Consider the following 13,093-nt stretch of genomic DNA (forward strand, 5'->3'; position numbering starts at 1 on the left):
AATATAAAATATTTAGATAATATAATAGGCATGGCTCTGTAGTAATAAAGGTATTATACCTTATATGTGAACATACAGTAGGTACATGGTAACCTATCTTAAGTATAAATCAATATTGTTTCGTATCAATTGTATAAAACAGAAACAGTAAAGCAATGTTCTTTAAAAACTGTAGTGTTTTTCGCCCGCGACTTCTCTCGCGTGAAACAGTTATTACCTACAACATTTTATGTTCCTCATTTCATTTCTCTAGCTTTCACATTTATGACACTTTATTTCAAAAAGAAATGTCAATCTCTATACCAAATTTTATCATGTAAGGTTGACATCAGGTGTAACACATTATTGCTAGCTCATTTAGACGATACACATTAGTTTCATAAATTAATACAAATTATACATTTTGTTGAGAATTAAACAATTGGACAGTGTACTTAGTTACGTGAACTTTATCTAAGTTATAACTGTAGAATTATATGATGAAATAGTTTTATATATGTATGAATATCTCCTAAATATTTAGGTATATTATTTTCATTATTTTTTTATCTAGCTATAAGTGTGAATTTTTTTTATTGATAATCGTTAGTTTTAAAATTAAGTAAGTAGTCATATATTTTAGGTATTCTTTGCAAAGATTTTGTCGTAGTTTACACGTTTTAGGTGCTATTTCATGAAACAAGTGCACATTGTGAATAAATAGATACTATTTTCAAATAATGTCCTGTTTTTTTCTTAATTGACCATACCTTTTGACAGTTAAGATATTTCTGTTATTAAGGAATAATATATATCTGTTTTTTCGGGACATTTTATAATGTAACATATTTTGATATTATCTATTTTCTTAACCAGTGCTTACGCTTAGAACTACAGTACAAATAATAAAATAATAGCAACAAATATAATTAGTTTATAAGCGTATATACTCTTCAAAAACATTAATTACAATTCAATTTTTATATGTATAATTATTATTAAATATACATCAATATTTTGAGTATAATATAATAATTAATTTACATCAATAATATAATTCGTACAAAACAAAGGTACCTTTTGGTTAATAAAGCGTATTTAAAGGAATATCCTAGATTTAGATAGTATAATTAAGTATATTATTTTAAAAGGATATGAACTTATTCGTTCCATTTCAATCGTTTACAGTATATTCTCAAGTCTCTTCATTCAGTATATCATTTGGTTATTGTTTAGTGCACCCGTTTATTGGGGATTAGTAAAAATACAAGTATCTATTTATTAAAAATAGATTAATGTTATAATCATAATATAAGACTGTTGGCTCTGTGTACCCTGCAATGGATATAGACGTGACTATATGAATGAATGAATAATCATATAGGTGTGAAAATACTTACGGTTATTTTCTGTTTAGTTTGAAAAGTGTTTTTTTACTAAACACATAAAAACACACTTGCACTAAACAGTGACCAAAGTATACAACAATTTATAAAACACTCATCGTCCCTTGTTAATAAAACGAATGTAATTTCTACAATAATGCTATAGTTAGGTACGCTGCGGAATTAGGTAAGGTACCATTACCACTGGTGACATTAGCGACTGCGGGCGTAATCACAGCACATGGTGCATCAATTCAACATCGGTTCTCTATGATTTTATATAGATAAGTACTTAATGCTTTCTATTCACAAAGTTTTCTATGCAATCGAAAATACACATTTTTAGGGCATAAATTAGGTACTTGTGGAAAGTAGATTACAATTTTTACGGGCGGATCCAATTCTTTTTGTGATGTAGCGCGGAAAAACAATGTTTAAAACTTTCGAAAAATGTTTGAAAACATTTGTGCTGAGTGAGTTTTTTTTAATATTATTTACAAATCAATTTAAAGTAAAAATATCAATTTTTCAACATGGACATTTTCTTTTGTTTCCCGCAGATGATCTGTAAGTACCTACTTCAGAAAATACGTCCTTGTACTGTAACAGTAGTACAATAAAGGAATGACTAGGTATCTAGCTAGGTTACCTTTACCTTAATCAAAGCAAATATACTTTTAAATAAAACTAGGTAGGTAATTTAACGTCATACGAATCAATTATGGAGCACAGCCTTAGAAGTTTCGGCAATATTGCACATGGAATAAATAATAAATATTTTTAATGTTATAATCTAATTAATTATCTACACTTCTAAGAATTTAGCTGGCACGAGAATCTGTGGAATTATGGGACATGGGACTATAGACGGTAGTTTTAAAAAATAATATTATCTTTGCTTTGGGTAATTTTAGCGCCAACTCTTTTCTTCGTGTCTAATTGATTGATGGAAAACAGAAGGTATTTATTCAGGGAAAAGTGATTTCCAAATTTTGTTTTTAAATTTTTTAAACGCTTGATGTAGCTTGCTGGCTGCTGTGGTCTGAAACTACTGAATTCAAATCCGAATCCCGAAGCGTGGGCGGTGTGCCGAATGGAAAGTCCTGAAAAACAATGAATAAAACAAACCTTTTTTATAAGTTATTTAAGGCGATACATCATAGATTTTGGGTCATTTTCACTTGGTTTTTTCTCATAAAATATAACTTGTATCGTTTCAATATTTTAGGATATGAAAGTAAATATATTCAATTATATTTGTGGAAGATGAAAACACGATTGGAACAAAAATCCTCGATCAAAAAAATTCAGGAACACAAGTCTAGATTTCGATTATTTATCTCAAACTATAAGGATTTAAAATTTGAATTTTGTACCAAATTGAAGATCATTAAAAAATAATAACTTCTGGAAGATGAAATTTCGATTGGATGTTTTGTTTAGACGTCATTAAACTAAATAGATGAAAACAGGAATTAAAATTGTTGCGACAATAGTACTGGACAGTAGAGTGTTGACACTTTATCTCTGTCTCATTCCTACACGACCGGGTGGGATAAAGCGCTGTCCTTTGTAAGCGTGCCTTCACTCCGCGGATCACATTCTCGGACGCAGGACCTGTGCCAGTCGCTCCGAGCGTCGTTGAAAAATATTCTGCGAAGTATTTAATTTCCCACATTCATTTTGTTTGAATTTATTTCTGTACATAATTGTCAGCTCAGGTTAATGAATTGTGTCGTTGATCTCTGAATTTTACGCATCGCTTTTCCGTCGGCCGGGATGATATTACGTAGGTATTTAGGATCGTGGATTTTGATACTTTTTTTTTTTGGTACTTTCTGAAATATATTATAGATAGTTTAGGTTAGTTTTTAATACAGTTTATTTGTTTCGTTTAGTGTAAATAGGTGTATAATTTTACGTCATGTTAACATGTTAAATGTTAGCATGTTAAAAAAAAAACTTGGAAGAGCTTCCCATATGGGACAATTAAGATGGTGGGTACTAATTACACTTACTAATAGATAGACATATAGATGCCTACTGAGATTTTCTCCGCAAACACTGAAGGTGAAAAATATTTCATTTGATACCGGCTTGTGGCGGGGCGGCAGTAGGTAGATAGATAGATAAAACAACAACAAACAACAGCTCCGCCGCCGTCGGTTATACTGTCACTAGTTATTGCCCTGGTCTTTGCCTACGGAAACAGTACTTTTTACTGGATTATTGTTCTGTCTTTTTCTATAGGTACTTACTCCTAGGTAACTGTATTATTCAGGGTACCTCCTCAGCTGCAAGACGTCGCAGGGTTTACTTTTCTTCGCTTTCTTCATTTGGCACGATCACAATCATTATCCCATTATTTGATTGTTATTAATTTTTAGGAAAAATAAATTGTCTCCGATATCGTCGTTGACAATGTCCGAACAGAGAAGTGCGGATGGTGTGGAGTCGACAGTTGATATTATGGACTTAGATAGTCATGGCATTATTCCGACGCCGACATCAACGACAACCCAAGATAGAAAACCATATATAGAAAACCATAGGTTCCGTAGCCATTGGCTACGGAACCCTAAAAATATATGATATAGGTACATTACTATGTAAATTACCTTTGATTGAACGAAATCGAATAAGTAATTACGAGTAGTTTTTTTAAAACCATTACAAACTTATTCATTTTATACAAAATTTTTGCATACATCCGCAACTATATCATTGCTTATAATGTAATTTAATATATTATGTATGTTTTTTTGTAAAATTATTTTATTGTATCAAAAACAATAAAATATTCTGATGCGGACTCCATTGCATTCGCAAACTTTATTCGGGTTACGTGAGGTCACGCGCCAGCGGCTACGGAGCGGCGGCGATCTAGCGGGGCAAGCTGGTCGGGGGTGAGCCCCGCGCGGGGTGAGCCTCTCGCCCGCATCGAGGTACATGTCATCTGAATGTAGCGCCTTAAACATCGGAATTATACTGTTTTAAGTCAATTATATTGTTGTAATTTTAAAAAAGGAATTAATTTCCGAAACGTTCGTGAACATTAAACTGACGAAAGATTTCTTGTATTTGAAATGATTCTTAAAATAAACGTGTTTCTGATATAGGATTATGATATATGTGATATATACATACTCGTATATTTATAAGACAATACAGTTTGGTTCAGGAATTTCATTGATAGTAGAACACATTATTACTAAATATAATTTCGTTGGTATAAGGTTGAAATTTTAACACATGCTTTGTTGCTTTACAAGCTTTTAATCTTTGTATAGTTTGTGATGCTAATTTCTCAAATGTTACAAGAAGTCGCTCTCAGGCCGTTTTTGATTGATCAAGATGGTGATACCGGTAATTACACTAGAGAGATTGGGTTAAAGGGAATCCTTACCACGGAACATAAAACCAAAAACAAACCAACCAAGTTCTTTTCATAGGTAAAAAAACCTAGGTTTGTGTAATGCAGGGGCAGGGGAGGGCCGTATAAAAATTAATTTTGCCAGGTATATGATATATCTATAATATCTAGTATATATAATATAATCAGATATTATATATATATATAGATATAATATCAAGGCGGTCTGTATGCCGGCGGCATGTGTGGATGCGCCAAAATATACATGTTTTCTAAAATGATGCTTTAAAAAGAGCGGAGAAAATTGGTGTGGTTTTATACCTTTACCGTGTTGTTCACCAAGTCTATAATAAAAGCTTGTAAAAAAATATTGTTATGAATTTCATTAGGATTTCGACGTAGACAAGGTACACGAGACTCGGGTGCGTTAACTCACGTTGGCGTTACGTCACAGCGGTGGTCCAAACAATAATTTTGAGTCAAAGCCGATTTCTGTGGTCTGCTGTGGACCTTGACACATATTCAGATGGCGCTACGATGAAGATAATGATGAATTACATGTGTGTTTGTGTTAGGCACTCACGAGATACAAGAATAGCGTTTGTGTTGCGTGCTTAGTGGCTTTGTTATAAAATATAATACTTTGGACTCGACTTTCAGTCAGTGATGTGTAAAAGGGCAGGCCTTATGAAGCTTATGACTGAATTAAGTACTTATTGATAGTACTACATAATATGATTTAATGAATCATGTGGTGGCGTTTCGTCGACGATCAAGACTCAAATTTATTTAAAAATGAGCAAATAAACGGAAGCACTCCGGATTACCATTATATTGATGATATGATACCATGAAGATACCTTACCGTTTACAAATAGTTTTTTACTCTCTCTCTCTTTTGATTAAACATTAAATAGTTTCACTTTAAAATAATGAGTCACCTTAATATTTATTTAAGATTTCCCTTGTTTTTTTATAAGAACACATTATATTATATATTTTTTTACAAACAAACCTGCGAAGGCAGCGTACGCGGCGCAGGAGGCGCGGGAGGGGGGGCTCGCGGCGCGCGGGGGGAGGCGCACTCCGCGCACTCGGGCAGCCCCCCCACCGCCCCGCCCTGGCTACGCGTCGAACGCCGGGACCATGACTCGGGCATACAACTGTAAAGAAAAAATAAAATATCTTATTGTACAGTTAAACAGGAATCCACCATTATGATCTGTCTCCATTAATGCCAGCAAAACGCCTTAAATTATGGAAGAAAAATTCACTCACGCATGATCACGCACGGTATGAGCGCATAGCAACGAGAGCAGCGGCTTTAATTAAGAGAATATAGCAGAATAGGCAGAACATAGTTTATTCTACCTCTATCAATGGCCTTAAAACGAAGTCACTTATGATGGACGACATGGGCGCAATACAATGGCGCGAACGGCTCGCGGCACCAACTTTTATATTGCGGCTACATATTATAGTAGTATATTTCTCCTAGACAGAGGCTGTATACCTAGAATCTCTTTGTTATCAGGAAGTCTAACTTATGTATGGTTAACGATATAAGGACAATGCAGAGACGCGAGCGGCTCTGGTTACTCGACGAGTGGCATTGATTACTCGGCTCACGGCACCACCTTTTATCTTGCGGCTATTATCAAATATTGCCGGGTAGTATAGTATATTTGTCCTAGGTGGAAGCTGTATACGTAGAACCTCTGATAATGGAAGGTCTAACTCACGCGTGGTGCACGATATGAGCGCAAGGCAGCGAGGCGAGCGGCTCCGGTTGCTCGGCGAGCGGCTCGCGGCAGCGCGCGCACGCGGGAGCAGCCCACGCCGCCGCGGCTCGTTTCTGTCTGGCGGCCGCGTTGTTGTCGCCTAGAGCTGTGTAGATTTCTGCTAGGCGGAGACGGACTCGGCGGACTAACATCTAGGGAGATAGTTTAAAAAATTTCATCAAGACAGATAAAAAGTACTTTATAAAAGGATTTGTATTTGTATAAGAGGATGAATAAGTCTGTAATGACTCTCCGGTGTTACAGGCACCACCAGGAGTCATCTCTTATCCTTTTAAGGACAGATATCTACAAGGACTAATCAAGTGTGACTAATTTAGTTAAATAATAAATTCTTTAATCACAAAGACATTATACATTATGAATAAGTTTAATTAAGGTAACACAAAATAGTTGTCTAGAAATGCACAACATTTTTAAACCCTGATTTTCAAGCTAGGTTTTGACTTGTAGGTATTTTGGAAGTCAGTGAGTGTTTGATCGTATTTATAAACTATTAGGTGGTGATGAACAGACTTCATGTGACAAATAGTCTAAAAAGTGAAGCTTTTTTTTTTTTCCTGTGGGTAGTTGCAGGCAAAACATTAAAAAACAGCTGATCCTCTATTTTAATTATTTAATATTTTTATTTTAATACTTTTTATTAATATTATACAATAATGTAAACAATTGTATCAGGTTTGTATTCTGCCTTCGGAAGTACGATCATATTTCTGAATACCGTTCTCAGCTAAAATGGCTCCCCATCCGTAACCGTAGAAATCTTCACATTTTGTGTCAGCTCTATACCATTCTCAATAATCAGCTTGCCCCAGACTATCTTAAAAATGACTTCCAACTATTAAGTTCTACTCACGAAAAAGTCCTACGTTCTTCAAATAAGTTAACTCTTGCTATCCCTTTTCACCGTACAGGTATTGCCTCCAATTCTTTCGCCGTTATGGCTGTTAGGCTCTGGAATTCACTTCCTGAGTCCATCGTCCTGATGGACATCCCCAAGTCGTTCTAGTTTCAAATCGCGGGTATACAGGTTTTTCTTGAGTCGCGAGGGTATTTAATATCGCCATTTCACTCATTTCGGTAATCGCTGCACCTATTTATTTATGTATATTGTTTATCTATTGTAGTTTTTATGTATGTATAATTGTATATTATAATTATTTTATTTTATATTTTGTGTAGGTATAAATATATTTATTTAGTTTAACCCCACATTAAGTTCTCTGTAAGACCCAATGGTTGACTGGTAGATAATGCTTCTAGCATTAAGTCCGCCAATTGTGCTATACATTTGTAATTTGTGCAATGAAGTTTAAATAAATAAATAAATAAATATTTCTACCCATAAACTTAAAACATTAAACAGAAACAAAGGAAGTTTGTAGGTGGTATTGAAGTTCGCTCCCCTTTATCCAGTTTTCGGCATTAGCAATTCAGGTCCTTTGACTGACATGTCATCTATATAAACAAAAACTAACCTTAGCCCCAACAGAAGTGGCGACCTCCAGCAGCCTCGTATTGAACTCCAATGGCCTGCAGTTACAGATCCTGCCCTGCAGACGAAGGGCTTCCAGACACCTCGCCGCTCCGTCCATGGCTTCCATTTGAGCCAGCCTGTCTCCGAGAGCCTGCCCAGCACCCATTGCTACTTCGTAATGCCTGGAAATGCATCACGGGACTACTTATTTACGTTATATGTTTACGTATCATGATTATTATGTCCTTTTAAATAAGGGGCAAAAACACTCAATTGTGTGTATGATAATGTATGTGTAATAATGTAATTACATCATTGTCCCAAAATATTAATACAATATTTCCAAAAACTTCAATTTAAAAATAAAAGAAGACTTCGGTGTCGACTAACCTTAGAGCTTTTCCCACATCACATTTCCTCCTGTACACGTCGCCTGCTATCCTCACGGCTCTCGCGTAGCAACCCTGGTCTCCTGCCACTGCTGCCAGTCTAAGCGCCTCCTGAAGAATCAAGTTTGACAGGATTGGTTGAGCAGACGGGTGATTTTTCTTAAGATATACCTCTACATTCATATATAGTAATGCTTTAGAGGGCTCGTTGGATCGATTGTCTTCGTCATTAGTTTTATTTCGGAGTCTAAATTCATTCTTGTAATTTTTATCCTGTTTGGATAGATTGATTTCTGAAGTCCGCAATGACCACGATCCAAAAGTTAGAATCTTAGAAAGAAGAACCTTTTTCTTGTTCTAGTAGTAGTAGTAGTAGAACTCGTTGGTAAAAAAGAGGGTAGAATTGAATCTGAAACTCACGTTACAATAGTCATGCGCGTCGCCCAGCTCCCCCCTCGCCCGCAGCGCCGCCGCCATCTGCAGCAGCGCCGTGCGGTGATGGCGGGTGTTGAGGTCAGTAGAGCGCGGGCCGCGGCCGAGGTCGCACGCGCGGGCTGCGCAGGCGACCGCGCGTTCGGCGTCTCGGAGGCGGCGCCAGAGCTCTGATAGACCCACGTATACCTGGAATATTTGCAGAATTTTGTCCGCCGCTTCGTACAATCAAAATGCTGATTTTCCATTTCAAAATTTTCTCAATTGACAGATTAACATTCCAAATTTCAGCCTCCTATGATACTTCTTATTTCTATCATTAGTTTCGGCTGCGCTTATAGATAGGTTAACATTTCCTACACGGTTAGAACATCTCTTCAATGATGTTTGATGCAGTTTGTTTCAAGCTGGCGATCTCTGAAATCTATCTTGCCTAACTAAGTCTCTACTAACTTGCAACAGCAAAGTGTTGTCATTCTGCGCCTGTGCCACAGCCAACGCCTTCTGGAACCCGTCCATGGCCTTCGAAAAGGCGCCCAACTCCAAGCTGACGGCAGCCACAGTTAGGTGCACGCAGCCCGCCGTGGTACCTCCGCCGCAGTCGTTGTAAAGCGCGTGGCGAGCGTAGGAGAGAGCCCTAGAAGATCATCAATGTAGTGCAGACGCGCCAATAATCTGCGATTTAAGAGCGTACCAGAAGGGCTAAGTTTAGCCAAAAATGGAACCAAAGTACACTGAGTGTGAAAATAACGAGTTGTTCTTCAGTCGCGTTCGAGACCTTGATATAGGCGCAGAAAACGGTAGCTGCTCACTGGAGAGCTAATATCGTTATTCGTTGTGGAATTGGAAACGAATCGCTTGGAAACGAATTGGGCTATTGAATTACATTTTTGTAATGCTACATACATATGATCACGTCTATATCCCTAGCGGGGTAGACAGAGCCACCAGCCTTGAAAAGACTGATAGGCCACGCTCAGCTTAGTGATAGAATTGAGATTCAAATAGTGACAGGCAGCTAGCCCATCGCCTAAAAGAGGAATCCCAAGTTTATAAGCCTATCCCTTAGTCTTCTTTTACGACATCTGTGGGAAAGAGATGGAGTGGACCTATTCTTTTTTGTAATGGTGCCGGGAACCACACGGCACTGAAATGCTATGTGGCTGTAAAATAAGGACTATTTTTATTCACCTGTCGAGCCCACCAAGAGTCTGATGCGCCCTTGCCAAGTTCAAGTAGGCTTCCGCGCGCATCGGAGCCGAGTCCAGTTCTTCGGAAATTCCTAGTTGTCGGTTGGCGAACTCCAGCGATTCCCTTAAAACATAACATTCAAGTCTTATGCGAATTTTGTGTTTGTTGTTCTCAATTTTTGGGGTCATAGATGGTGCATATTCAGGTATTATTGACTAAAACTCGACATGTTTGTCCCGGGTATGAGTATGCGATTTTGACCATAATCCTGGATCACTGCGTAAAAACCTGTCTCACTAGATTCTTTTTTACAAAAAGCGTTCGATTAGTATTTTAAAGCTAATTTATAGCATCAAGACTACACAAAAGAACCAGAACTGATATACTTAGGTCTTTATAAAATGTAAAGGCATCAGCCTTATATTTGTATTCAAAAATGTGAGTAACTTATTATGTGATAAAATAATCTGGCGGCATCCCAAGGAACACATTTAGGTCCACATATATTAAAATAAATGCAATTTTTTAATTATTTTTTTACAATTTTAATTCGTAGTAAAATTTAAGAAATTTAATATCCTAAACCCCAATTTGCTCACAAAAATAAATATCACCACAGTACGTGCCTACTAGCATTTCTCTTAAGACAACCTTACATTACAAAACCATACAAAGAAATGCAGCTATCTTTTGAAAAAGAGAACTAACCTGTATTTTCCAAAGTCCATGTAAGCCTGATAGAGATGCCCCAACAGCGCAAACTTGTCGCTGCGATGGCGGACGCCCCGGAGCGCCGACAGCCATACTTTGACGGCCAGCCGCTGTTCGTTCTGACCATAGAGGCGTACGCCGCGCTCAATCTATGAAAAATAGATCACCATGTCTATGCATCGGATAATTGGGTATTACATACATAAATATGGTCACGTCTGTATCCCTTGCGGGGTAGACAGAGCCAACAGTCTTGAAAGACTAAATGGCCACGTTCAGCTATTTGGCTTAATGATAGAATTGAGATTCAACTAGTGACAGGGTTGCTGGCCCATCGCCTAAAAAGAATCCCAAGTTTGTAAGCCTATCCCTTAGTCGCCTTTTACGACATCCATGGGAAAGAGATGGAGTGGTCCTATTCTTTTTTGTATTGTTGCTGGGAACAACACGGCATAATTATAATTTGGCATAATTGGGTATTATCAAGCAACTTATAGCGAAATTTTCTCGCTGCTCAATGTATGGAATTCAGGTCATGGAATGGAAGATGATAAATATTGTAATACGCACCTTTCTCCTAGCTAAGTACTGGTCAAGTCTTGAGCGGCACGCTCTGAAGCAGTCCAGTAGACCGGCGGTGGGCGGGCGGTGCGCCGGCCCGAAGCGGGAGCCCCACCGTAGGGCTCCGTTGCGTAGCTCAGCGCCGCCATTGTATTCTTCAGAGAATGGGTATACTTCTGCGGTACAATAATTTTCAAGAGATATGAAGTTAGGTGTGTACCTCTTTCGGTAACGGCCTCTGTGGCGCAGCGGTAGTAAGTACGCTTGTCTGTGACACCGGAGGTCCCGGGTTCGAATCCCGGCCAGGGCATGATGAGAAAAGAACTTTTTCTGATTGGCCTGGCTTTTGGATGTTTATCTATATAAGTATTTATTATAAAATATAGTAGGTATCGTTGAGTTAGTATCTCGTAACACAAGTCTCGAACTTACTTCGAGTGTAACTGAATCTGTGTAATTTGTCCCGTATATGTTTATTTATTTATATTTATAACTAATAGACCCAGACTGATAATTTTACGACATTTTCTTAAACCTAGGTATCCTATTTATTAGGATAAAGCTAAAGTAACACAATTGAAATAGAAGTTGACAAAGTTTTTGTAATTGATATGGTGCTTTTTAAATGGTCTACTTGGCAGATGATGGCTCGCATTAACCGACACAAAAAACTGAAGAAAAATAATAAACCCATAGTCAATGTACTAGCATTAAGTTTAAAGAAGTGAAGAGTCTGGAAGAAGATGTGCTTACTGCACTTGTATTTGCAATTAAATCATCCTCATTATGACCTAATGTTACCTATACAACCTCGCTCACCAGGCTGTTCATCGAGATGATGACGCGAGGTATCAGGGGAGCTGAGCAGTCGCGTGGCCGACAGCTGGTGCGCCGGCACCCCGCTGGGAATCGTAGTTAATTAATATTATTTCTGCCCGTACATAGTTATTTCTCCCAACTCTCAATGAACTATCTCTCTTCTTCTTTCTTCTAGCGTTAGTCCCGGATACATCATTATCACTCTGCAGAGAATCCTTGGGTATGCTTTTGACCGTGGATCCTAGATTGAGCGAGTCAGGTTTTTACACGAAGCGACTCCCGTCTGACCTCCGCAACCTTTGCAGGGGAACCTAACCCGTATTAGATCCATAGTTACTCATCCAATTGCCTAAATTTGTAGGTTGTCCCTTACTGTAAGAGTATCGGTTAGTATTGTAACTAATGTACGTAACTTCGAAAACATTGGTACATGGTCGTGGTGGGGTTCGAACCTGTGCCTTTTGCGTCACACGCATTTTATCCGGGCACCTTACCGATTAGACGTCCAACGTCCTTAATAATTCTGGTGTATTTAAGGTTACTAACCCGAGGAAGTCACGCGACTCGATTGAGTCCCATGACATGTTCCGCGGGTGGAGGCGACAGCGTCACCTGGACGTGGGGTGCATCGCGTCCGCCTCCCTCGCACACCGCGCAGCTGCCCTGCATTAGAAAGAGATGGTTATATATTCCACTAGAGAGCGCCCGCGGCTCTGTCCGCGCGAAAAATCCTGTTATCTACCGTTCCCGCGGGAATATCCAAAAATACTTCTTTAGCGGATGCCCTCATCATAGCAATTATCAAAATACCAAATTGTAGCTCGATTTGGCCAGTAATTTGGGCTGTGCGTTAATAGATACATACATACATATAATTACTAAATACCTTGCTGGGTAGACAGAGTTGCTTGAAGCTTGAGAGCTTGCATGAAGAGAGTTATGAATGTGGATGAAGCGAAGGAAGCATGCAGAGATCG

At 38.1% G+C, this 13,093-nt stretch overlaps 1 protein-coding gene across 1 annotated transcript; it reads right to left on the minus strand.

The window, feature by feature from the left end:
- Positions 1 to 2,371: 2,371 nt before the first annotated feature.
- LOC106140456 (43 kDa receptor-associated protein of the synapse homolog) lies at positions 2,372 to 12,700 on the minus strand. Its single transcript, XM_060953038.1, has 12 exons — positions 12,663 to 12,700; positions 12,117 to 12,199; positions 11,307 to 11,473; positions 10,734 to 10,885; positions 10,026 to 10,148; positions 9,288 to 9,471; positions 8,823 to 9,023; positions 8,404 to 8,513; positions 8,015 to 8,195; positions 6,480 to 6,670; positions 5,753 to 5,900; positions 2,372 to 2,467 (listed from the first exon to the last, which is right to left on the minus strand). Exons 1-12 carry the CDS (start codon positions 12,698 to 12,700, stop codon positions 2,372 to 2,374), a joined length of 1,674 nt encoding a protein of 557 aa, XP_060809021.1.
- Between the last annotated feature and the right edge of the window lie 393 nt (positions 12,701 to 13,093).

Source organism: Amyelois transitella, chromosome 30, assembly GCF_032362555.1.
Source record: "Amyelois transitella isolate CPQ chromosome 30, ilAmyTran1.1, whole genome shotgun sequence".
In the NCBI taxonomy this organism is placed as follows: Eukaryota; Metazoa; Arthropoda; class Insecta; order Lepidoptera; family Pyralidae; genus Amyelois; species Amyelois transitella.

Bases quoted from the DNA above. Each gene is read 5' to 3' on its own strand.
- LOC106140456 (XM_060953038.1), bottom strand. From the start codon at position 12,700: ATGTCATGGGACTCAATCGAGTCGCGTGACTTCCTCGG. The intron at 12,200-12,662 runs GTTAGTAACCTT...TACGATTCCCAG, and splicing joins GAGTCGCGTGACTTCCTCGG to CGGGGTGCCGGCGCACCAGC. The intron at 2,468-5,752 runs GTTTGTTTGTAA...ATTGTTTTTCAG, and splicing joins CGCGTACGCTGCCTTCGCAG to GACTTTCCATTCGGCACACC.